The sequence below is a fragment of the Lemur catta genome, chromosome 19 (assembly GCF_020740605.2).
Source record: "Lemur catta isolate mLemCat1 chromosome 19, mLemCat1.pri, whole genome shotgun sequence".
In the NCBI taxonomy this organism is placed as follows: Eukaryota; Metazoa; Chordata; class Mammalia; order Primates; family Lemuridae; genus Lemur; species Lemur catta.
The window spans coordinates 24,621,466-24,643,861 of record NC_059146.1 but is presented as its reverse complement, the minus strand read 5'-3'; the positions used below and the strand labels follow the sequence as shown (position 1 = coordinate 24,643,861).

General features: G+C 45.7%; 1 protein-coding gene and 1 pseudogene across 1 annotated transcript; one reads left to right on the top strand and one right to left on the bottom strand.

Annotated features, from left to right (window-relative positions):
* The first annotated feature begins 5,016 nt into the window (after positions 1-5,016).
* Positions 5,017-7,637, top strand: CRX (cone-rod homeobox). The gene is made up of 3 exons (XM_045531293.1): positions 5,017-5,116; positions 6,118-6,269; positions 6,990-7,637. The coding sequence occupies exons 1-3, from the start codon at positions 5,017-5,019 to the stop codon at positions 7,635-7,637; spliced, it is 900 nt and encodes a 299-aa protein (XP_045387249.1).
* Positions 7,638-14,495: 6,858 nt separating this feature from the next.
* On the bottom strand, positions 14,496-14,841 carry LOC123623886 (annotated as a pseudogene).
* Between the last annotated feature and the right edge of the window lie 7,555 nt (positions 14,842-22,396).

The window sequence follows — 22,396 nt, the reverse complement described above, 5'->3', positions numbered from 1 at the left end:
TGCCACTGATGTGTGTGACAAAACTGCAGACTCAGCTTCTCTGAGCCTCAATTTCCTGCCATGTGAAGTGGGGCTGACACTAGGAGCTACTTGTAGGAAGTCTGCACTGGGTTATTGTTCCCCAGGCTCTTGTCCCCAAGGTCCTGGCTGCACACAGTGAGCAGTGGGGAACCCCGGGAGGTTCTTACTGTCATCAACTGCCTGACCTGCAGTGGGCACCTTCCTCCTTGCCGGGCTCAGTTTCCCCACCTGTGGAATGGGCTCATCCGCATGTCTGCCCCCCACGAGGTGGGTGTGAGTGTTCAGACCTCACCTGTGAGGACAACTGCTCCGGTGGGAACCCGGGCCCAGTGGATGCTGAACACCTGAGCTCTGAGAACCGGCCTCACAGGTTGACCCCCAGGGCAGGGACACTCATGACTCTCGCTCCACCCGTTGAGGTCATGAAACATCATTGCCTTGAAATCCAACCAGGCAGGTGTTGCTGTCAGGCTCATTGTCAGTTCCCAATGAAAGGTAGAAATTGTTCTTGTCGTTGGGCTCCATCATGTCTTGTATCCAAAGCCTTTGGCAGTGTCTGCTGAGTGACTCAAGGCTCTTATATCATCAGCTGTCTCATCTTGTTGCCAAACGTGGGCAAAGGTTCCAATGGATGTTCCATATTATTTTTGTTACTATTCTTTGCTGACATCTTGTCTACATAGCACTTATTGGATGCCGGATGAGTGGGTAAACACTCAGTTCTCAAGGTCATAATCGTTACCAGCTGCTTGGTCTTGGGCAGGTGCCTGTCTCCCCCTGAGGCTCAGATTCCCTATCCATAGAAAGGGATGGTCTTAAGTGTGAGAACTCTTGGCTTTTCTGCAAGGTCAACTGCTTAACTGGGCAACTGGGCTCAGATTTGACGGGGGAGACGATGAAAGTGGGTGCTTTTGTTCCAGCCCCTGCAGATTGTCCCTAGCAGGGCAAGTTCACAAGTCTCCCTGTTTCCACCGTCTGGAGGTTCATATTAAACATTTTTGCATTTTGGAGGAGTGGGAGAGGACAGAGGGAACCCAGGTTAGGGGGCTGGGAGAATAGGACCTTCAGGAGTGCTTCAGAGTTGTAATCCTGGGTCCCCACTGCCAGCCTGTGTGTGGCCCTGGGTGAGTCACAGCACCTGCACCTGAAGATGCCCTCCTCTTAAAAGTGTGAGCATCATAGCAATACAGTCTCGACCTCCCAAGGCTGTGCTGGATTTAAGGACATTCTGCCTAGAGAAGCCTTGTGTATTAGGTAGCTGTTGCTGTGTAACAAATGACCACAAACTTAGTGGCTTAAAACAGGAAACACGTCTGATCTCACACAGTTACTGAGGGACAGGAATCCAAGAGTGGCTTAGCTGGGTGATTCTGGTTCCGGGTATTTCATGAAGTTGTAGTCACATGTTGACCAGGACTGAAGTCATCTGATGGCTTGACTGAGGCTGGGGAGGCAGCATCCACGGTAGCTCATGTGCGTGGCCGTTGGCAGGAGCCCTCAGTTCCTTACCGTGTAGACCTCTCCATGGGGCTGCTTGGGCGTCCTCACAGCATGGCAACTGGCTTTCCTCAGAGCGAGTGCTGGCCTTGGAAACCCCACTGTCATTTCTGCAATATCCTGTTGGTCACACATGCCAGCTTGGGACTGCACGAGGAAGTGAATTCCAGGGTGTAAGGATTATTGGGAGTTACTTTGGAGGCAACCTGATTCTTAGGATTTAATGATGCTGTTTTTGCTTTTATCAGCCCTGATACTCCTATCAGGTTCTACATGACCTTTCCGTGTTCCTCCTTGATCACTCTGCTATGGTCACGCAGGACACTTTGTTTCTCCTCCAGCAAGAGAAAGTGAGCCCAGCCTCCAAGCCTCGCCACTTGCTATTCCCTCTGCCGGGAACCCTCAGATCTTGTTCGACTTCATTAGCTGCCTCTGCCACCCCAGACTCCTTCACTGTTGTATTACCCTGCTTTATTTCCCCATGAGTTCTTTTTTTTTTTTTTTTTTTTTTTTGAGACAGAGTCTCACTCTGTTGCCTGGGCTAGAGTGCCATGGTGTCAGCCTAGCTCACAGCAACCTCAAACTCCTGGGCTCAAGTGATCCTCTGCCTCAGCCTCCTGAGTAGCTGGGACTACAGGCATGCGCCACCATGCCCGGCTAATTTTTCTATATATATTTTTAGTTGTCTGTATAATTCCTTTCTATTTTTAGTAGAGATGGGGTCTCACTCTTGCTCAGGCTGGTCTCGAACTCCTGACCTCGAGCCATCCTCCTGCCTCTGCCTCCCAGAGTGCTAGGATTATAGGCGTGAGCCACCTCGCCAGGCCCCCAGGAGTTCCTGAAACCCTCTGAAAGCATCTTGATTCAAAAAAAAAAAAAATCTGCTTCTTTGTTCCTTTTCAGTTTCTCTGACCGGAACCTAGAAGTTCAGTTCCATGAGAACAGAGATACCATGGGTCTCATTTCCTGCCGCATCCTTAGAGCAGGGTAGGCAATCACGACACATTTACTGAATGAGCAGGAGAACCTCAGCTTGTAGTAAACAGAACCTGCCCCTCAAGTGAGGGATGAGAAGGCCAGGGTGGTGGGAGGAAGGAAGAGGGTGGGAGGTAAAATAAATCTCACCCGGTTTTTATTCATTTCCTTAGTTTTCAAATATTTATTGGGGGTGTGTGAGAAATCCAGCTTGGGGTGCAGGATGGCTTCCCTGGGAAGTTATGTTTCAGCTGAGACATTGGGGAGGAGAAGGGGTTAGTTGGTGACAGGGGCCCTGGGCTTCGGCAGAGACGTTCCTGGCCCAGGAAACAGCTTATGCAAAAGCCGCAGAGGCTGAGGTTGTCTGAGGCCATCATAGCACGGGCAGTGGCAAATCCTCCAAAGGTTTTCATGTTTTGATTGCTTGTTGGAGATTTCATTACTGCTTTTGTTTTTGAAAAAGTAACACACACACACACACACACACACAATGAAAAAGTAACCCAAACTGTAAAAGCAAGGTATGGACACAACACACCTTCCCAGAGGCAGCCGCTGTACCCAGTAGCTTGTTTCCTCCCTGGGAATTTTCTGTGCATATACGAGCATATATTATATACATGGGTACAATCACTGCTTTGTTTTAAAAATCACCATTGACAGCATATTATGCACACTGCTCAGGACCAGCCTTTTATCATTTGAATAAATATATTATTATTTTTATCAAAGTGTAATTAAAAAAAATTTTAAAACCTGACTCTTAAGTCACATATATAATAAGTGTAGGTCAAAGGTTTATTTAAGTCGTTAGTGAGGGAACCAGCTGTTTCAAAGGAGAATTCCATGCACAGAGGTTAATACGATTATTCGGGAAAGGTATGCTTAAAAGAGTTTGCCAGGTTAGATGCAAAACCGGGGAATAAAACTGTACCTGTGAGGTTATCTTCTCTACCAGAGAGAAATCATTTGCAACCAAACTTCCAGAAGTTACTATTTACCATGTCAGAGTCTAGACCCTAACTGAAAATGCATAAGTAGTAAATCGAACACAGGTACAGTCCCCTAGAAAATAATCTATGGGTGGGTCTGTTAGACTAGACTCCAGAATGACTTGGAAGTGACATGTCGTCAGCCCTTTGTCTTATTGCCAAGCCTAGGACAATTTTTCTTAACTGTATACTGGAGATCTTTTACAATCAGTTCACAGAGAGCAGCTTTGTAATTTTTACTGACTTTACAGTATTCCCTTACATGGGTATACCATAATTTACTTAATATAATTTAGTTAATATATCCCCTTTGGTGAACATATAGGCTGTTTCCACATTTTGGCAACTGTAAATATGTTACATTTAAAAATCCTATTGTATTCTGGCAGTGCTTTTACAAGAAATAAACAAAAAAGTCCTAGTGTAGCTGGGCGAAGTGGCACACACCTGCAGTCCCAGCTACTAGGGTGGCTGAGGTGGGAGGATCGCTTGAGCCCAGAAGTTCGGGGCTGCCAGTGAGCTATGATCACAGCTGTGAATAGTCACTGCACTCCAGCCTGGTCAGCACAGCGAGACCCCATCTCTAAAACAAACAAACAAAAAAATCCTAGTGTAAAGTCTGTGCAAACATCTGTTTGCAAATAACAACTACAGCCACTAACAGTTGCATAGCACCTACTATGTGTCAGGTGCTATTCAAAGTCCCTGCGGAGCGTGAATGCATTTAACCCTCACACCTACCTAAAGATATACATGCTATTTTCATTCCCATTTTCCAACAAGGCAACTGAGGTATGCATGGAAGGCAAGTAGCAGGGACAAAAGGAAGATGGCATTTTACTTTGATAACTGTTTCCGGTTTGTTCCGATCTGCACCCCCACCGACCCGCCACAGGGGTGCCTGTCTGTCCACACTGAGGCGGGAGCTGGGAGTTACCAGTCTCTTTCATCTTTGCCAACCTGACAGGTCAAAAGTGGTTGTGGAAGATCATTCCTCACTGTTTTAGTGACTCTCCCTGAGGGTGACCATCACAGTTTGTCTGGGACTGTTCTGGTTTTAGCACTGAGAATCCTGTGTCCCCAGAAACCACCCCTTCTGCATTCCGGCCAAACAGGGACAGTTGGTCAGCCTATTCTCCCCGGTTATTTGTGAGGCTGAACATCTTTTCCTGTGGTCACAGAAAGAAAAGATCTTGGAGAAGGGACTGTGTCGGGATCAGATATTTTGAAAGGATAGAGTAGGAGAAAAGGCTTTCATTTGTGAGATCCCTTGGGGCTTCAGCTGTCTGCTGTACCGAGTCACAGTGAAGCTCCAACAACCCTAAGCAGAGGGCCACGTTACAGGGGAGGAAACTGAGGCACAGAGAGTTGAGATAAACGGTCCCAGGCCACAGACCTAAGAGGAGTCTGAGGCAGGGTTTGAAGCTCCACCTGCATGTCGCCAGACAATTGAGTAACTGGTGAGTGTTTGAGTGTCCCCACACCTTCTCTTGCAGGCCCCCTGACCTGGGCCCCAGTGTCTCCGAGGATCATGATGGCGTATATGAACCCGGGGCCCCACTATTCTGTCAACGCCTTGGCCCTGAGTGGCCCCAGTGTGGATCTGATGCACCAGGCCGTGCCCTACCCTAGTGAGTACTGTCCTTCTCCTCGACACCCCTGGCCGGTCTCCTCTCTTGGAGATCTCTGGGGTCCCTTGCCCTCAGGAAGAAAGCGCTTACAGGGGTGCATCGAGGCCATACACCAGCCCTATGCGTTCACCTGCAAATGCAAAACACTACCACATATATGTCACTTAGGGATGTAGGAAAACATGGACATTACCTAGAAGTTTAGGGTAGTGGTTCCCTTCGGGGTGAGGAAAGAGGAAGCAATCTGGAAGCGGAACCAAGAGAAAGGAGGTTCCAAGAGAAATTGTCATCCGTTAGCAAAACTTTTCTTCTTTTCTCTTTTCTTTCTGACAGAGTCTCACTCTGTCGCCCAGGCTAGAGTGCAGTGGTATCATCATAGCTCACTACGGCCTTGACCTCCTGGGCTCAAGCAATCCTCCTGCCTCAGCCTCCCGAATAGCTGGGACTACAGGTGTGGGCCACCACACCTATCTAATTTTGGTAGTTTTAGTAGAGACGGGGTCTCACTCTTGGTCAGGCTGGTCTCAAACTCCTGACCTCAGGCAATCCTCCCGCATCAGCCTCCCAGAGTGCTAGGATTACAGGCGTGAGCCACCGCGCCTGGTAGCAAAGCTTTATTTCTAAGAGAAGTGAGCGCTGTTATTCCTGGCAGTATTCTTCAGCGTTTTTTTGTTTGTTTGTTTGTTTGTTTTGCATTAAGTTGAACTGTCTGAATGGACTTGTCACTTGGATAGGCTAGAAATGGCTGAAGGTCAGCAATGTCATGCTTTAACTGAAAATGTCTTAGTTTAAGAAAGTTTAAAAGGGGGAAAACACAACTCACACACCTTGCAGGGCTAATGCCAATTCCCCTCGGGGCGAGGCCTGAGCGACAGAACGACAAGCCAGGGAAAGGGCGGGGAGTGTCTACTCCACCCTTAGTTTAGGCAGGTGGGCACCCAGGGGGGGACGTCTTGGCGTCCCGCCCCGATGGCCTGAGGCCCGCTCTCCCCCCGCCCCAGGCGCCCCGCGGAAGCAGCGGCGGGAGCGGACCACCTTCACCCGCAGCCAGCTGGAGGAGCTGGAGGCGCTGTTCGCCAAGACGCAGTACCCGGACGTGTACGCCCGCGAGGAGGTGGCGCTGAAGATCAACCTGCCCGAGTCCAGGGTTCAGGTGGGGTGTTGGTCCCTGGGCCCCTCCCTGTGACCTTCCGGGATCCCTCCTGGACCCAAGTGAAGGGAGTAGTAGTCACGGGGCAACAGCCACTCTTATAAAGCAGCCTAGTAATCCCTCCCTGCACCGTCCCGCTGACCCCTCTCCGCCCCCTCCCCCATGCCCACGCCACTCCGGCCACGCACACTCCTGCCTGTGCACTCGCCGGTCCTCTCCCTGGGTCGCTCATTTTCCAGATAACCACGTGTCTGGCCCCATCACCTTGCTCAGGTCTTTGCTTATGAACCAATCAAGCCACTCTGGCAATCGATGAGACCCACACTGACCATGGCGTTTAAAATGACCACCTTTCCCCACTACTCCAACTCTCTTTGCTCCCCGTTGTCCCGCTCGATGGCTTCCTCCACGGTATTTATGACCTTCTGAAATACTATATGAATTACCGATCGACTGACTATTTATCGTCTGCTTGTCCCAACTGGAATGGCAGCTCCACTGATGGATGCCCAGAGTGGTGGAAGATGGTTAATGCACGTTTGTTCGCTGATTGCGTAGGTGGGTGGGTGGGTGGATGAATAGATGCTCCATAGTTGGATGCAAAGTTGGGAACTGTGACTTCAGCACCTGTTACCAATAAGCGTCCTCATTCCTGGGCACCCTGAGGGTTCTCCTGGGCCTCTTCCCCACGGACCTGCCCCAATCTCCCCTCTTGCCCCCCAGGTTTGGTTCAAGAACCGCAGGGCTAAGTGCAGACAGCAGCGGCAGCAGCAGAAACAGCAGCAGCAGCCCCCTGGGGGCCAGGCCAAGGCTCGTCCTGCCAAGAGGAAGGCGGGCACATCGCCAAGACCCTCCACGGATGTGTGTCCAGACCCTCTGGGCATCTCGGATTCCTACAGCCCCCCTCTGCCCGGCCCCTCGGGCTCCCCCACCACGGCAGTGGCCACGGTGTCCATTTGGAGTCCGGCCTCAGAGTCCCCTTTGCCCGAGGCCCAGCGGGCTGGGCTGGTGGCCTCGGGGCCTTCTCTGACCTCTGCCCCCTACGCCATGACCTATGCCCCAGCCTCCGCTTTCTGCTCTTCCCCCTCCGCCTATGGGTCTCCGAGCTCCTATTTCAGTGGCCTGGATCCCTACCTGTCTCCCATGGTGCCCCAGCTGGGGGGCCCGGCTCTCAGCCCCCTCTCTGGCCCCTCTGTGGGACCCTCCTTGGCCCAGTCCCCCACGTCCCTGTCAGGCCAGAGCTATGGCCCCTACAGCCCTGTGGACAGCTTGGAATTCAAGGACCCCTCGGGCACCTGGAAATTCACCTACAACCCCATGGATCCTCTGGACTACAAGGATCAGAGTGCCTGGAAGTTTCAGATCTTGTAGAAGATTCTCTCTGCATCTCTCCGCACCTCTCCATCTGGCCTCAGGACCCTCTTTGTCTAAATCTGCCTCTCTGCAGCTTAGACGCTGGGACGGCATCCCTGAGAAAACATCAGGGACTAACGACTCTTCCAAGGATGTGGCCTCCTTGGCTCGGGGTGCAGCTTAGCTTGACACAGCCCACCCCTCCCTCCTTAGGGACAGCCCAGCAGCAATTCTCTCAACCCCGGCCCTGCCTCCTTAGCTCCCGACTCCAGAAGCCGGTGCTGAGAACTTGCCCCAAGGAGAAATTAAACCAAGCTGGCAGTTGATTTGGGGTGATGTTTAGGTCAGAATCACCGTGCCCTTGAACAAACAGGTAGGGCGGCTTAATTCCTGAAATTTCCAGAACTTTCCATTTGGGTCCTTTTTTTTTTTTTTTTAGCATAGGGTTAGGGATCTTTCTAGAAATCCCAAAGACAGACTTTAAGAAGCCCCATCAGGAAACCCTAGGCTAATTATACAGTTACATTAAAAAATTCATTAAAAAATTTTACAGTCTTCACAAATGTCAGGCTTACATGTTAGGTTTTTGATATATACATATGTATTTTCTTCTTAGTTTCTTTTTAAAGACATTTTATCATTCATTCACTCATTAGCACACTGGAAATGGGCATATTTGGTAGGAGAATGAAAAGCAAGTTGTCTGTTCTATCTCTACTCTTTTTTATTTTGTTTTAGGATTTTGGTTTTTTTTTGTTTGTTTTGTTTTTTAAATAGAGACAGGATCTTGCTCTGTTGCCCAGGCTGGAGTGCAGTGGCATGATCATAGCTCCCTGGAGCCTCGAACTCCTGGGCTCAAGCGATCCTCCTGCCTCAGCCTCCTGAGTAGCTGGGACTACAGGCACATGCCACCATGCCCACCTAATTTTTCTATTTTTTTGTAGAGATGGGGTCTCTGTATGTTGCTCAGGCTGGTCTTGAACTTCTGGCCTCAAGTGATCCTCCTGCCTCGGCCTCCCAGAGTGCTAGGATTACAGGCGTGAGCCACAGCACCCTGCCTTAGGATTTTCTAAAGGTGAATTTCACCCAAACATTGGTGGAATTGGGGTGATTGCATGGGGTGCACCACCTGTAATTGTAGCTGTTTGAAAGAGAAGACGCAGAGGGATGGGCTTCCCACCTGTAAATAAACAACCGATGAGGGAGAGAGAAATGGATTTGGAGGTAGCTCTGCATTTTAAACGCGTGTTCTCTCTTTTAGATTTTCTGTTTTCAGTTTTGATTGTGGGACTGGAAAATAGAGCTTCGCTTGAGGAAGTTTTCGTGGGGTGGCCCCATTATTTCCTGAAATACAATTTCACACACAGCGACAAAATCACTGTGAGAATTCAAAGAAGGATTCAGGTATTTTGACACTCTAAGAAGTTTGGTGCTTGGTCCCTGCCTCCTCAGTCTGAGTTCTCTTTTCGTTTTTGGAAGGGGAGGCAGGATCCAAAAGCCATTCACTGGGGATGTCTCAAGGCAAGTTGTGAAAGACAGCAGGGCAGGAAGGCAGTGGTGGTGCTCCGGTGGAGGTTTAACAACTGGCTCTCCACGGAAGTGGGAAAGCCCTGATTTGTAGTTTGCCAATTTCCGTGGTGTAAATACCCCCACCATGGCTGATTTCAAGCTATCGACCTGCGGTCACTGAACTTGGAGTTGGGAAGAGATGTGGCATCTCTGAGTTCATGAGCTAGTACAAGCTGGCACCAGCACCCCAGTGTCAGGAGAAAGGCATGGTGTGAAGAGAGAGGCTGGGAGGCATCCAATGATGCCTCCTGCTGCAGACAAGAGATCTGCACACCCGAGACCCCCGGAGGGCCACACGCTCTGATCACTAGAGCACACCAAGATGCTTTATTCAACACCCATCTTGTTCATCTCTCGTGGGCCTGAGTCATGCTGGGCTCTGGGCCATTAAACTCAGGAGTGGCTCAGAGTCCAGTGTGGGACACAAAATATAAACAGAGGAAGACAACACACGGCGGGGTGGAGGCTAGGGGGTCCAGACAAAAGTCACAGGGTGGGGGGACAGGGATGAGATGACATGGTGCCCTGGGTCTGTGCAAAAGTCGGGACGAGCATCCAGCGTCAGTTTTTCTTTCTGCAGAGATGCCAAGCCTCTGTGCTGGAGGCTGGGGACTCAGGCCATGGGCAAGAATCTGCCTCTGCCACAGAGCTCCCAGTTCTGGGGGAGGCCATGTCTTGTGCAGACAGTTCAAAGGCAACTTGACATGGAGGGGTCAAGAAGGGTTTGGAGGACGGATGCAAAGTTCTTGGGAAGCATGGGAAGAAAGAGAGGCTGAGGGGCCCCAGTCACAGGCCAATGGGGTAAGAGTTCAAGAGACCCTGATCCGAGGTCTTCTGAGACTTCTCCAGGAGTTGGATCTGATCAGGAGGTTCCGAGTCCCTTTTCCTGGGCCAGCCTCCCGAACCCGGCTCTTCTGCTGCCGTTTGCCCTGCTTCCTAAAGCCAGGAGGGGTGATGACGAGGCAAGTGGGCGTGGAGGACAGAGGCCTGGAGCCTCCCTCATTCTGTGTCACCTTCTCTGTCCCCTCTTCCCACACACTGGCACCCCAGGTCCCCCTTCTCTGGCCACCCACACAGTGAAACTGATTAAAATGTTGAATCCCATTTAAAGTCTGGGTGATTTTTTTTTTTTTTAATTTCCATGATTTTCCCTGGAAGGGCAGGCTGGGGCAGTTGACACAGGGATTCCTCTGTCCCTTGTGCCTCTGGGGACATGGGCCCATGCATGTGCTTCCTGTCTTATCACCCATCACTTCTTTTCCTTGTTATCTCCCTAAAGCGGATTAAGAAGGAATACAGGCTCCAGGGCTTCTGGCCAGCAGGAGAGCACCGCCCAGCCCCAGGACATCTCCCTCTGCAGCTCTGTCTCTCACCCCTGAAGGGTCTCGAACTTCCCCCTCTTCCTCTCTCATCTCTTCTCTGTCTCTTTCCTTTCTTGCTCCTGGCTCTCAGACTCCCGGGCGTCCCTTTCTCTTTGCTGAATTTTCATCTTCCTTTCTTTCCCCCTCTGTCTTTTCGTTTGCCTCTGACTTTCTGTTTCTCCTGCTCTAAGTTGTCTTTTTCTGCTTCTATTCTTCTCAACTGCTGAGTCCCAGGTTCTTTTCGTTGGTGGGGGGACATCGGACATGGGATTGAGGGGATCAGGCAGGCCTGCTGTCCCAGCCTGGCTCAGTCCCTTCTGGTCGTCTGACTTTGGGGGGTTCATTTCTCCCGGCCTCAGTTTCCCCACCTGTAATATGGAGCCTCCAAGAAGACCCACCTCAAGAGAATGAAAGGAAGTTATTGTATTAAGTACTTGGTCCTGAAGGCTAGTATGTGGTAAGAGCTTAATAAATGCTTATTTATATAATTTTGTGGTAAAATGCACACACCGTGAAATGTACCATTTTTCCCATTTTAAGGATCTTAATTTATTTTGTCCATGTTAAGGTAATTCATTCAGGGGCATTAAGTGTTAATACATTCACAGAAGAAGCCAGACATAAAGGGCCACATACTGTATCATTCCATTTATATGAAGTATTCGAATAGGCAAAGCCGTGAGGCAGAAGGCAGATGAGTGGCTGACGGGGTCCGGGGTGGCCCTCTGAATGAGAGGGTGACTGCTTAATAAATATGGAGTTTCCTTTTGGGACGATGCAAAAGTTCTGAAACTGGATAGTGACCTAACAGTTCCACTCCTAACTCTATACCCAAAAGAACTGAAAGCAACAGGAGTTCAAAGGAAAACACGTACACTCAAGTTCAAGGGCAGATCTACTCACAATAACCCAAAGACAGAAACAATCTGTCCACTGAGGGACAGAGAAACAGAATGTGGTCTAGCTCTACCAGGGAATGTCACTCAGCCATGAAAAGGAACGAAGCGGTGATACATGCTACAACATAGATGAACCTTGGAAACGTCATGCTAAACGTGTGTCTTAACCTGTTATTATTTTTCTTAACTGAACTTGTACTTGGGCCATTCTTGGCTGCTTTGTTCCTAACGGCCCCGAGCTGGAAACGGTGCCAGTGCCCACCGGCAGGTGAACGGAGAAACGGACCGTGGTGCGTCCGTACAAAAGGGTGCTCCCGAGTGGTGACAACGTGGATGAACATCCCAGTGACGAGGAAAAGAAACTAGGCACAAAGTGGTCCGTGTACGACGCCACGCATATGTAATTTCAGAAAAGATGAGCTGATATGGGACAGAAAGCAGAGAGTGTTGCCAGGACCTGGGGAGCAGCCAATGGGCTTGACCACAAAGGGACAACAGGGGACTTTTTTGGGGTGCTAGAAATATCTTTATCTTGATTATGGTGGTGGTCCCGTGACTGTATATAATTACCCAGACTCACCAAACTGTACACTCAGAATGGGTGGATGTTATAGACTGTAAGTTATACCTAAATATATCAGAAGGAAAAGAAAAGAAAGAAAAATTAACGAGCAGTTACTATTTGTCAGACACTGGGGTAAGCTGGTCCTAACTCGTTTAATTCTCAAAACAACCCATCCGATAGATGCTAATTATTATTCCCATTTCACAGATGAGGAAAGTGAGGCAGAGGAGGCTGGGTGACTGCCCGAAGACCCACAGCTAGGCATTTACGTTCACCTTGCCAGGGTGCAGGGCTTCTCTGTGTGTCTCTTTCCCTCCATCTTTAGTATTTCATTTTAGTTCTCTTCTCCCCTGTTTCTTCCTTCCTGGGTCTCGGGTGTAATTCTCTCCTTCTCTCTTTCCCTCTTTCTGTCTCTCTCCTCGCTCCCATATTTCTCTGTCGCTCCCCATCTCTGAACCGCACCCCTCCCACCGCCCCAGCTGTTTCCTCTGTCCCTGACCAGGACTAATTTAGCAAATGCTCCAATCCTCTTATGACAATGGCCCAGCCTCAGCAGGACGGCAGGGGAATTAGGGAGGATTAGGTGTGGACTCATGACCCACAGGGGAGGGGACTTCCTGGAGTTTTAACTAAATGATGCACCCTCCCCCGCTGTCCCTTCCATGTGAAATCAATCGTGCCTGGGACACACCATAATAATCAAATCACAGGCAACACTCTTCATTGGGTGCTTCCCACGTGCCAGGCCCTGTTAAGCAGTTTCCTTGTATTTCTCACTCCTTGAAACCTCACATCTCCCCAGGCCATCCCCCTCCCTGGTTTTAAGGAGTTGCAGAGGTTAAGTGACTTTCCTGAGGCAACAGAACCCAGTCCCAGAATTCCTGGGACTTCTCAAGTTAAAGATGAAAAAAATCAGGTTGGGAGCAGGGAGTGCAAAGGCCCTGGGGTCACATAGCAAGAGAGGCAACCTCTTTGTGAGTAACTTCAAAGACGATGCCTTTAGGCTGTATAAAGGATGGGGGAGATGAAAGAGAGAGAGAAAGAGAGGGCGAAATCAAGAAAGGTAAAAAATGAGGAAGAAAATGTATTTCAGAGAAGGAGAAACAGAAAGCAGGAGGGAGAGATTAGGCTGTCACCTTTTCAACTCCCTCAACAACTCCCTTGTTCCTTGTGTAGCCGCCACCTTGGCTTTCTTTCCTCTCCCCACACTCGAGGGCCTTTGCCGGTGCTGTTCCCTCCACCCAAATGCTCTTCCATGCCTGGTCGGCTCCTCAACTCTTATTTTATATGTCCCTTCCTCAGCAAGGCCTTCCCAGACACCTCCTCTAGCACTCTGCTGCTATCTCACCATCTGCCCTAGCGCCCTTGAACTCTCTTGTTTGTATAATGAATGATGCTCACCCCATGCTAGCCATATTTCTAAGTGTTCAAAGTGTGTTAACTCATTTAATCCTCACACGCGTGCTCTAGGCAATTATTTTTACCTTTTTATTGCTTTTTTCTATTTAAATGCAATTTTAATCCTTATTTTAAGATAAGTGCAATAATAATTTAATACAATAAGCTATATACACACAAAATCTGTATATCCTGAACTACAAAAGTAGTTTCCATAGACATATATGGTTTCCAGCAAGTACATAATTCTACAATGAACAGGGCTTGCGAATATGTTAGTAAAACGCTACCCTAAATGCTTATCTTGCCATCAGCGCCGTTCAGGTTTTTAAGCAATGCCATTCTGGCTACTGAAAGCATTTATTTTTAGAAGCTTTACTCTGATCTGGGAAAAGGAGTTATTCTGAAACTTAACAAATAGTATGTTTTATAATCCCCCAAAGTTTTCAGTCAAAAAAGCCTTCTAACAGAAGCATTCATGTGAAACCTTCAGTTTCTCCAAAAAAATAAAATTATTCTTGTGATCTGAAGAAAAGAATATTAAAACAAATTATCTTTTAAAACAGGTGAACATTCTTACAAAAAAATGTGCGTTTTCCTATATCATCTCCTTAAAAGAAACACAAAAAAGTTCACTATGATAACCTCTCAGACTACTTTTGTATAAAAGTTTCAGAATTACATAAAGCATGTTTTAGAGTCAAAGATGCCATTTGGATTTTGCATATTAAACAGCTACTTACATCGTAAGTATAGCTTCCAATGGCACAAATATACCTAACACATAAATACTATTTCATCCTTTAGATAGTCAAAGTCAGAAGGAACTGCACGGTTTGCAAGGTACTTCAACTTATGCGTGGTCATTAAAACTAAATAAGTAATTCAAGTATGGTCATATAAAGGCAGGCAATCAATCCAATATCACTCTAAAATCCAAAGCATGAAAATAAAGGCAGAAAACTCTATGTTTTTCCACCTTCCATTTAAATAGGTTGCTATCAGGACCTTACTGTAGAATATATACAATTATTATATATGTTTTCCCTAGAACATTACGGAGTTTCAGAAACTACAAAAGGTGTCATGATCCATAGTTTGCTTCATTAAATGCTTTTGTAGCTTGTTTCAATTCTTCATTCATAGGAAGCAAGTCTTTAACCCTAGCAAACTTCCTTGGGTCCTTCTGAATCATGAAGACAATATCTTCAACTTGTACTTGACCTTGTCTTCCAGTTGACATTGCCTTGTGATGAACCCTATGACAAGGTCTTCAAGAATATCTGCTGACTCGGTGCAAGGGTTCTGGCCATCTCCAAAGCAATACATCTCAATTCTTTAGAAAAAAGTCTCTTTCTTTTATCTTGTCCACCTCCTCCAATTTCTTCATTTTCGTCCTCAAAGGTGGGGTCTTCCTTCTCGTCTGCCATCCCACCAGCCCTCAAGCCTACAGCACCCCAGTGGCTTGCTTCTAGCAGGTTTTCCCCTTTCATTGTGTTTATTTTCCAACGCCTGTACTATTCTTGTAAGCCCCGGAAGGCAGGAATTAAGACTGTCTTGGTCACAGCTGCATCTCCGGCACCAGGACAGGGTAAGGCTTGAAGTTGGATCTGAGCAATTATTTGTCTCAGGAAATAACAGAAAGGGAGGTAGTCCCTGCATGGGTCTGGTGGGACTGGTCCAGAACTTGCTAGAAGGACCAGGCTTTCCGACTCAGAGACTCTGGGACTGTGCTGAATAGAGGTCGTGAAAGCAGGTATCCTTGTCTTCTTCCTGCTTAGGCGGGAAGTGTTCAGTTTTGCACCATGAAGTATGGTATTACCTGTAGCTTGTTCATAGCTGCCTTTTATCTGATTACGTAAATTCCATTCTGTTCCTAGTTTGCTGAGCATTTGAAAAATCATGAATAGGTGTAGAATTTTCTTTTCTTTTCTTTTTGTTTTTAGAGACGGAGTCTTATGTTGCTCAGGCTGGCCTCGAACTCCCAGGCTCAAATGATCCTTCTGCCTCAGCCTCCTGAGTAGCTGGGACCACAGGGTGTAGAATTTTATCACATATTTCTTTTACATCTATTGAGATGATCATGTGTTTTCCCTTTTGTTCTGGTAATGAGGTTAATTACATTGATCGATTTATGTTGATTGATTTTTGGATGCTTAACCAACTTGTATCCTTGGGCTAAACCCTACTTGGTCTTGATGTATTATTCTTTTTATTTATTGTTTGACTTGATTTTATTTAGGAGTCTTGCATCTATTTTGTGAGGGATGTTGACTTATAATTTACTTTTTTAAATTAATTTATTTTTTTTGAGACAGAGTCTCACTCTATTGCCGGGGCTAGAGTGCCATGGCGTCAGCCTAGCTCACAGCAACCTCAGACTCCTGGGCTCAAGCGATCCTTCTGCCTCAGCCTCCTAAGTAGCTGGGACTATAGGCATGCGCCACCATGCCTGGCTAATTTTTTCTATATATATTTTTAGATGTCCATATAATTTTTTTCTATTTTTTAGTAGAGACGGGATCTCGCTCTTGCTCAGGCTGGTCTTGAACTCCTGACCTCGAATGATCCACCTGCCTCGGCCACCCAGAGTGCTAGGATTACAGGCGTGAGCCACTGTGCCCGGCCTATAATTTACTTTTATTGTAAAGTCTGTATTAGATTTTGGTGTCACAATTATGCTGGTCTCATAAAATGAAATGGGAAAAACATTCTCTCCCTCTATTTTGTAGGAGAGTTTGTGCAAGATATTATGTCTTCCTTAAGTATGTGATACAATTTACCAGTGAAGCAAATGGGCCTGGAGATTTTGTTAGAAAGGTTAATTATGCACTTAATTTAATGAATATATAATTTTCATATTTTAAAATTTCTTCTTGTGTCAGTTTCAGAAAGTTCTATTTCTCAAGGAATGTGTCCATTTCCTCTAAGTTGTCAAATTTATTGGCATACATTTTTTAATAATATTCTAAGATCCATTTGATTTCTCTGTTGCAGTAAATGTAACAGATATCAAATAAGAAGAAAGACTAACATCAGTCATTTTTAACATCATCTCAAAAAGTTAGAAACAGAACAGAGGGAAGAAATAATAAAGGTGAGAGCAGAAATTAAGAAAATAAACAATGTACAACAGAAAAAAGAAACCAACAGACATACGACTTTGTTTTGTTAAAGACTCATAAAAATCAACAGTGACCTGGCCGGGTGCGGTGGCTCATGCCTGTAATCCTAGCACTCTGGGAGGCCGACGTGGGTGGATCGCTCCAGGTCAGGAGTTCGAGACCAGCCTGAGCAAGAGTGAGACCCGGTCTCTACTAAAAATAGAAAGAAATTATCTGGCCAACTAAAAATATATATATAGAAAAAAATTAGCTGGGCATGGTGGTACATGCCTGTAGTTCCAGCTACCTGGGAGGCTGAGGCTACTTGGGAGGCTGAGGCAGAAGGATCGCTTAAGCCCAGGAGTTTGAGGTTGCTGTGAGCTAGGCTGATGCCACAGCACTCTAGCCTGGGCAACAGAGTGAGACTCTGTCTCAAAAAAAAAAAAAAAAAAAAAAAAAATGCACTCCAGGTGCATTTGGCTTTGTCAGTGAATTCTACCAGTTAAGAAAGAAATAACATTGATTTTATGCAAATTTCCAGAGAATTGAAAGACAGGGACCATTTTCCATTTTATTTCATGGGGCCTGTATAACCTGGGTCTAACAACCCAGGCAAGAACCCTAAAATAAAGGAAAATTATAGGTCATGAACTTAGATACAAAAGTCTAAGACAGAATATTAGCCAATGAAATCCAGAATATATAAAGGATAACACATTCTGACCAAATTGAGTTTATTCCAAGAATGTAAGCATGGTTTAATATTCAAAACAAACTACTAATGCAATTTGCTACATTAACACAATAAAGGGAAAGTGATATCATCTCAATATATGTAAGGGAAGCATTTGATAAAACTCAAAATTCACTTGTGATTAAAAGCAATGAACTCTTAGCAAATGAGGAAGAGAAGTGAATTCTTTCACTTAATAAAGGGACATGCAAAAAAATCCTACAGAAAACATGATGTTTAATGCTGAAATGTTGAAAACTTTCCTTCTGTTACTGGGAATGAGACAGGAACATCCAGTACTTGTTACTTTTATTCAACACTGTTTTTGCAATAAAGAAAGAAAAGGAAATATTAATAAAAGGTACAATGTTTAGAACGGAAGAAATAAAACTATCATTATTTGCAGATGACACGATTGTTTAGGTGGAAAACCCAAAGAATCTATAGATAATCGTTTAAAATTAATATGAGAATTTCACAAGGTCACTGGATACAAGTCAATGCAACAAAACTTGATTACTTTTATATATTCCAGCTGCAAGCAATTAGGAAACAAATTTTAAAAAGTGGATGCAATTTACAGCAATATCAAATAAGTAGAGAAAAAATCTAACAAAATTTGTGTATTTTCTCTACACAGAAAACTATACGCAACATTACAAAAAAAAAAAAAAACTTAAAGTAGACCACAATAAATGGAAAAGGTGCTCAACTTCATTGGTCATCAGGAGAATACAAAATGAAGCCATAATGGTCTTCCTCTATTGCTGTGACAATGCCATCAGCATGGCTAAAATTAAAAGACAGACAATGCCATGTTTTGTTGAGGATATTGAGTAACTGAAAGTGTAAACTGGTAAAATCACTTTGGAAATCTATTAAGTATTATCTATAAATTTGAACCAATGATTTCTCTATCACCCCCAAATTCCACTTCTAGGAATATATTAACAGAAATGCATATATATATGTGTGTGTGTGTGGTGTGTGTGTGTGTATATATATATATATATGCCAGAAGGCTGCACGAGAAACTTCACAACATCATTGTTTGTAACAACCTAATTGGAACCAACCCAAATGTGCCCCAGGGAAAGAATGGATAAATTAAAGGTTCTATATTACACAATGAAAACCACACAGACGTCAGGATGAACCGATCGCTGCTACAGGCAACATGGATGAATCTTGCAAACTATGATGAATGAAGTCAAACACCGTGGAAGGCACACTCTGTGATTCAGTGCATAGAAAGTTCAAAAACAGGCAAAACTGTTCATCAGGAGGCAGGATAATGGTCATCTTTAGTCATCTTTTGGGAGCTATGGGGGGGGGATCTTTGGTGTTGCTGGGAATATTCTGTTTCTCATGCTGGGTGGTGGTTACACAGGTGTGTCCCCTTTGTGAGAATTCATTGATCTGTGCATTGTCCTCACCCAATGTCATACTTCAGTGCCCCTACAGGTGGGCCAAAAATGGAGGCATTTTCCAGTGAAAACCTGAAGCAAAGAGCAGTAGACAGAAAGGGCCTCTTTTCCATGGAGTCAATCTGAGGCTCAGATGAGCTTAGGAAAAAGGAGTTCCTGTCCCAGAAGGAAGAGAACGTGGTCCAGAGAGATCAGAAGAAAGGACGCAATTTTCTAAAACAATGAATAGACTTTATTTTATTTTACTTATACTTTGCATGGTTAATAACTCTGCACCATGGGGAATTCACAGCATGTGCCGTGAAAATTCTCCCCAGCCCCACAGCTGTCCTTCCACGGGGCTGCCACTCTCAGCTGCTTCCTGTGTGTCATCCAACATGACGACATATGGGAGCAAAACGGTACCTATGTCCCGTTTTCAAATTTCTACACGTTCTTGTCTCTCTGCTTTGCTTTACTTATATGTGGAGTCTAAAATAAGTCAAACTCATAAAAGCAGAGTGGAATGGTGGTGGCCAGGGTGGTGGGGAGGGGGAAATGGAACTCGTTTTCGTGTCCCACCCCCAGAGCTGCTGAATCAGAAACCCTAGGGCTGAGGCCCAGGAATCTGCATTTCAGCAGTCTCTCCAGGGGATCCTGGTGCCTGATAGACCTTGAAAATCTCTCACCTCCCCATGCCACGCAGAGGTGGTGGCAGGGAGGCTGGTTTCCAAGGCAAGAATGCTTTTGATCTGTGTTTCCTGCAAGGTGGAAGTCAGGCAGTTACTTTGCCCTGAGGACAGACCTTGGCGACAGGAGAGGGTTCTCTGAGCCACTGTGACTGGGCCTCTCCTGAGCAGATGTCATGATAAGAGATGTTTAGATGCTCCCACCTCTTGGGGGCAGACATTGAGATAATCCCATTGTATCGGTGGGGGAAAAAACCAGAGCCTGGGCATGGAGAGCAACGCCTTTGCCCCAGGTCAGAAAGCTGATAATCATAAAGACCTTTATCTGTATGGAGAAAAACAACAACTTGATCTATACATTGTACTATTCACAAAAAATTAATTTGAGATAGATCACAGAGCTAAATATGAAAGGTAAATTATCTGGCCAACTAAAAATATACATAGAAAAAATTAGCCGGGCATGGTGGCACATGCCTGTAGTCCTAGCTACTAGGGAGGCTGAGGCAGGAGGATCGCTTAAGCCCAGGAGTTTGAGGTTGCTGTGAGCTAGGCTGACGCCACGGCACTCACTCTAGCTGGGCAACAGAGCGAGACTCTGTCTCAAAAAAAATAAAATAAAATAAAATAAAATAAAAAATAAAAAAAAATATGAAAGGTAAAATATAATATTTGTAGAAGAAAATGTGAGATAATATCTTCATGGCCTTGGGGTATACAAAGATTTTTATCTCCATCAGTCTGGGATTGGTGGCTGGTGCCTTCACATTTTTTTCCTCCACTGAATTGTCACGAAGGGTTTGTTGTTAAATCAACATACTGAGTAGAGGGGGGATCAAGTTCTGGACTCTTTTTCTACTTGTCCATATTCTTTTACTTAATACTACAGTTCTTTAATTGATACCACACTATTGTAATTAATAAATCTTTATATTAATTCTTGGAGGAAAAAAAAGACCTTTAGCCATTCCCATCTTCTCTCAGACCTACACCTGCAACCGCAGAGTTCAAGGGAGTTTGCTGAATACCAGAAAGAGAGAAGCAGCCCCCCAAGGTCAGGAGCTGGTCCAGCACTCACAGCCAGGCCCCCCGCTCTCCTGTTGGATAGAAACGATCTCACAGGACACAAATGGACAAGGTCATTCTTTGACTGTGTTGCAGCGATCTGTGAGAAATCCTGTCTGAACACAGAGAAACACACACATTGTCCAAACCACCACTGAGACCAATGTCCCCCTATCCTGGCTAATGTGAGTGACACCGTTTCTATACAAATCAGAGTTCCAGCCACACTCCACTGTCCTCACCTTCAAAGATAAGGTAATCACAGAGTGACCCTCGTTCTCTGACAGCATCCAACCTGCGGTAAAGCCACTTTTCTTTTTTCTGTATAGTGTGGTAAAATAAGCATAGCAAAATCTACCACTGTAGCCGTTTTAGGCATACGGTTCAGGGGTATTGGGCATATTCATATGGTTGCACAACCATCACCACCTCCCATCTCTAAAGTTTTCCCATCATCCTAAACTGAAATTCTGCACCCATTAAACATTAAACGCCCCATTCTCCCCTCCCCCAGCCCTTGGGAATCTCTAGTCTATTTCTGTCTCTATTAATTTGCCTATTCTAGATATGTCATGCAAGTGGAATCACACAATATTTGTTTTTTTGTTTTTGTTTTTTTTTAAGAGACAGGGTCTTGCTTTGTCACCCAGGCTGGAGTGTAGAGGTGCTACCATAGCTCTTGGGCTCAAACGATCCTCCTGCCTCAGCCTCCCGAGTAGCTGGGACTACAGGCACATGCCACCACACTTGGCTGATTTATTTATTTATTTATTTTTTCATTTTTTAAGAGACAGGAACTTGCTATGTTTCCCAGGCTGGTCTTGAACTCCTGACCAAAAGTGATCCTCCTGCCTCAACCTCCCTGTCCTGTTTTGTCTGGCTTATTTCATTTAGCATATTTCCAGGTTCACGGATATTGCAGGATGTGGCAGAACTTCCTTCCTTCTTTCTTAAGGCTGAAGCATATTCCATTGTATGGAGAGACACCCCCTTTTGTCCATCCCCCTCATCCATTGATGGACATTTGGATGGTTTCAACCTTTTGGCTATTGGGAATAATGCTGCCATAAACATTAGTGTGTTTGGGTTCCCGATTTAAATTCTTCTAGGTATAAAAGACATTCTATTTTGAACCCTTTCCCAAATCATCAAACACAAACTCAAATCCTACCCTCCGTTCTTTCAAACACCCTCTTTCTGAGACTCCCCACAGACCCTCTCCTTTGTCCTGTCTTCCTCTTAGCAACAAGACAATAAACCCAACTTGGCTTGACCACTAGTGTCCCCCCTTGATGGTCTCTGGCTGAGCGATGTTGACCAATATCTCAAAAATCAACCTATGCTCCAAAAGCATTTCTGGGAAAACACCAGATTCCCCATCCCTTCACCTACTAATCCCAGGCATGGTCTCTCTTCTTCATTTTCATCAATCTTATAAGCAAAAATTTACATTTAATTTCTCTAAAAATTTATAGAGGGGAGGCCCATTCAGTTGCATCTTAAAGACCAAGGAAATTGCTGGATTATTCCTGTTGATAGTGGAGCCATCACGAGTCTTGGTGACCAATACGTTCCCAGTCACCCAAAAGCAGAATAAAATCTCCAATTATGTTCTCAGAAAGGAAGAATGTTCTAGAATGTTCTCAGAAAGGAAGCAAACTAAATATCCAATTATTGTAGAGTGCTACTATGAGATACTAACCAGCAGTTTGAGAGCAAGTAAATTTAAAACCACAACATCTGTTGGTTTCGTTTAATTTTGTATTTGATTTCCTATTTAATTTTCATCTTCCACTGATTCTAATGTTCAGATGCAGGTCTGTGCAGCTCAGAGGGGCTGGACTCGTGTGAACTAAGCTCATGAGCCCAACATAGAAAGTGGAGTAGACCAGAGCCCAGGTCATTTACTTACAAGGAGAAACCAGCAAGGCTCCACTTGAATACCCATCGGACCACTGCCCAGCGGGCAAATGCCAGTACAGAAACCA

Excerpts from the sequence above, each read along its gene's own strand:
- CRX (XM_045531293.1), top strand. The coding sequence starts at position 5,017 with ATGATGGCGTATATGAACCCGGGGCCCCACTATTCTGTCAACGCCTTG. Across the intron at positions 5,117-6,117 it reads CCAGGCCGTGCCCTACCCTA|GCGCCCCGCGGAAGCAGCGG; the intron begins GTGAGTACTGTC and ends CCCCCGCCCCAG. Across the intron at positions 6,270-6,989 it reads TGCCCGAGTCCAGGGTTCAG|GTTTGGTTCAAGAACCGCAG; the intron begins GTGGGGTGTTGG and ends CTTGCCCCCCAG.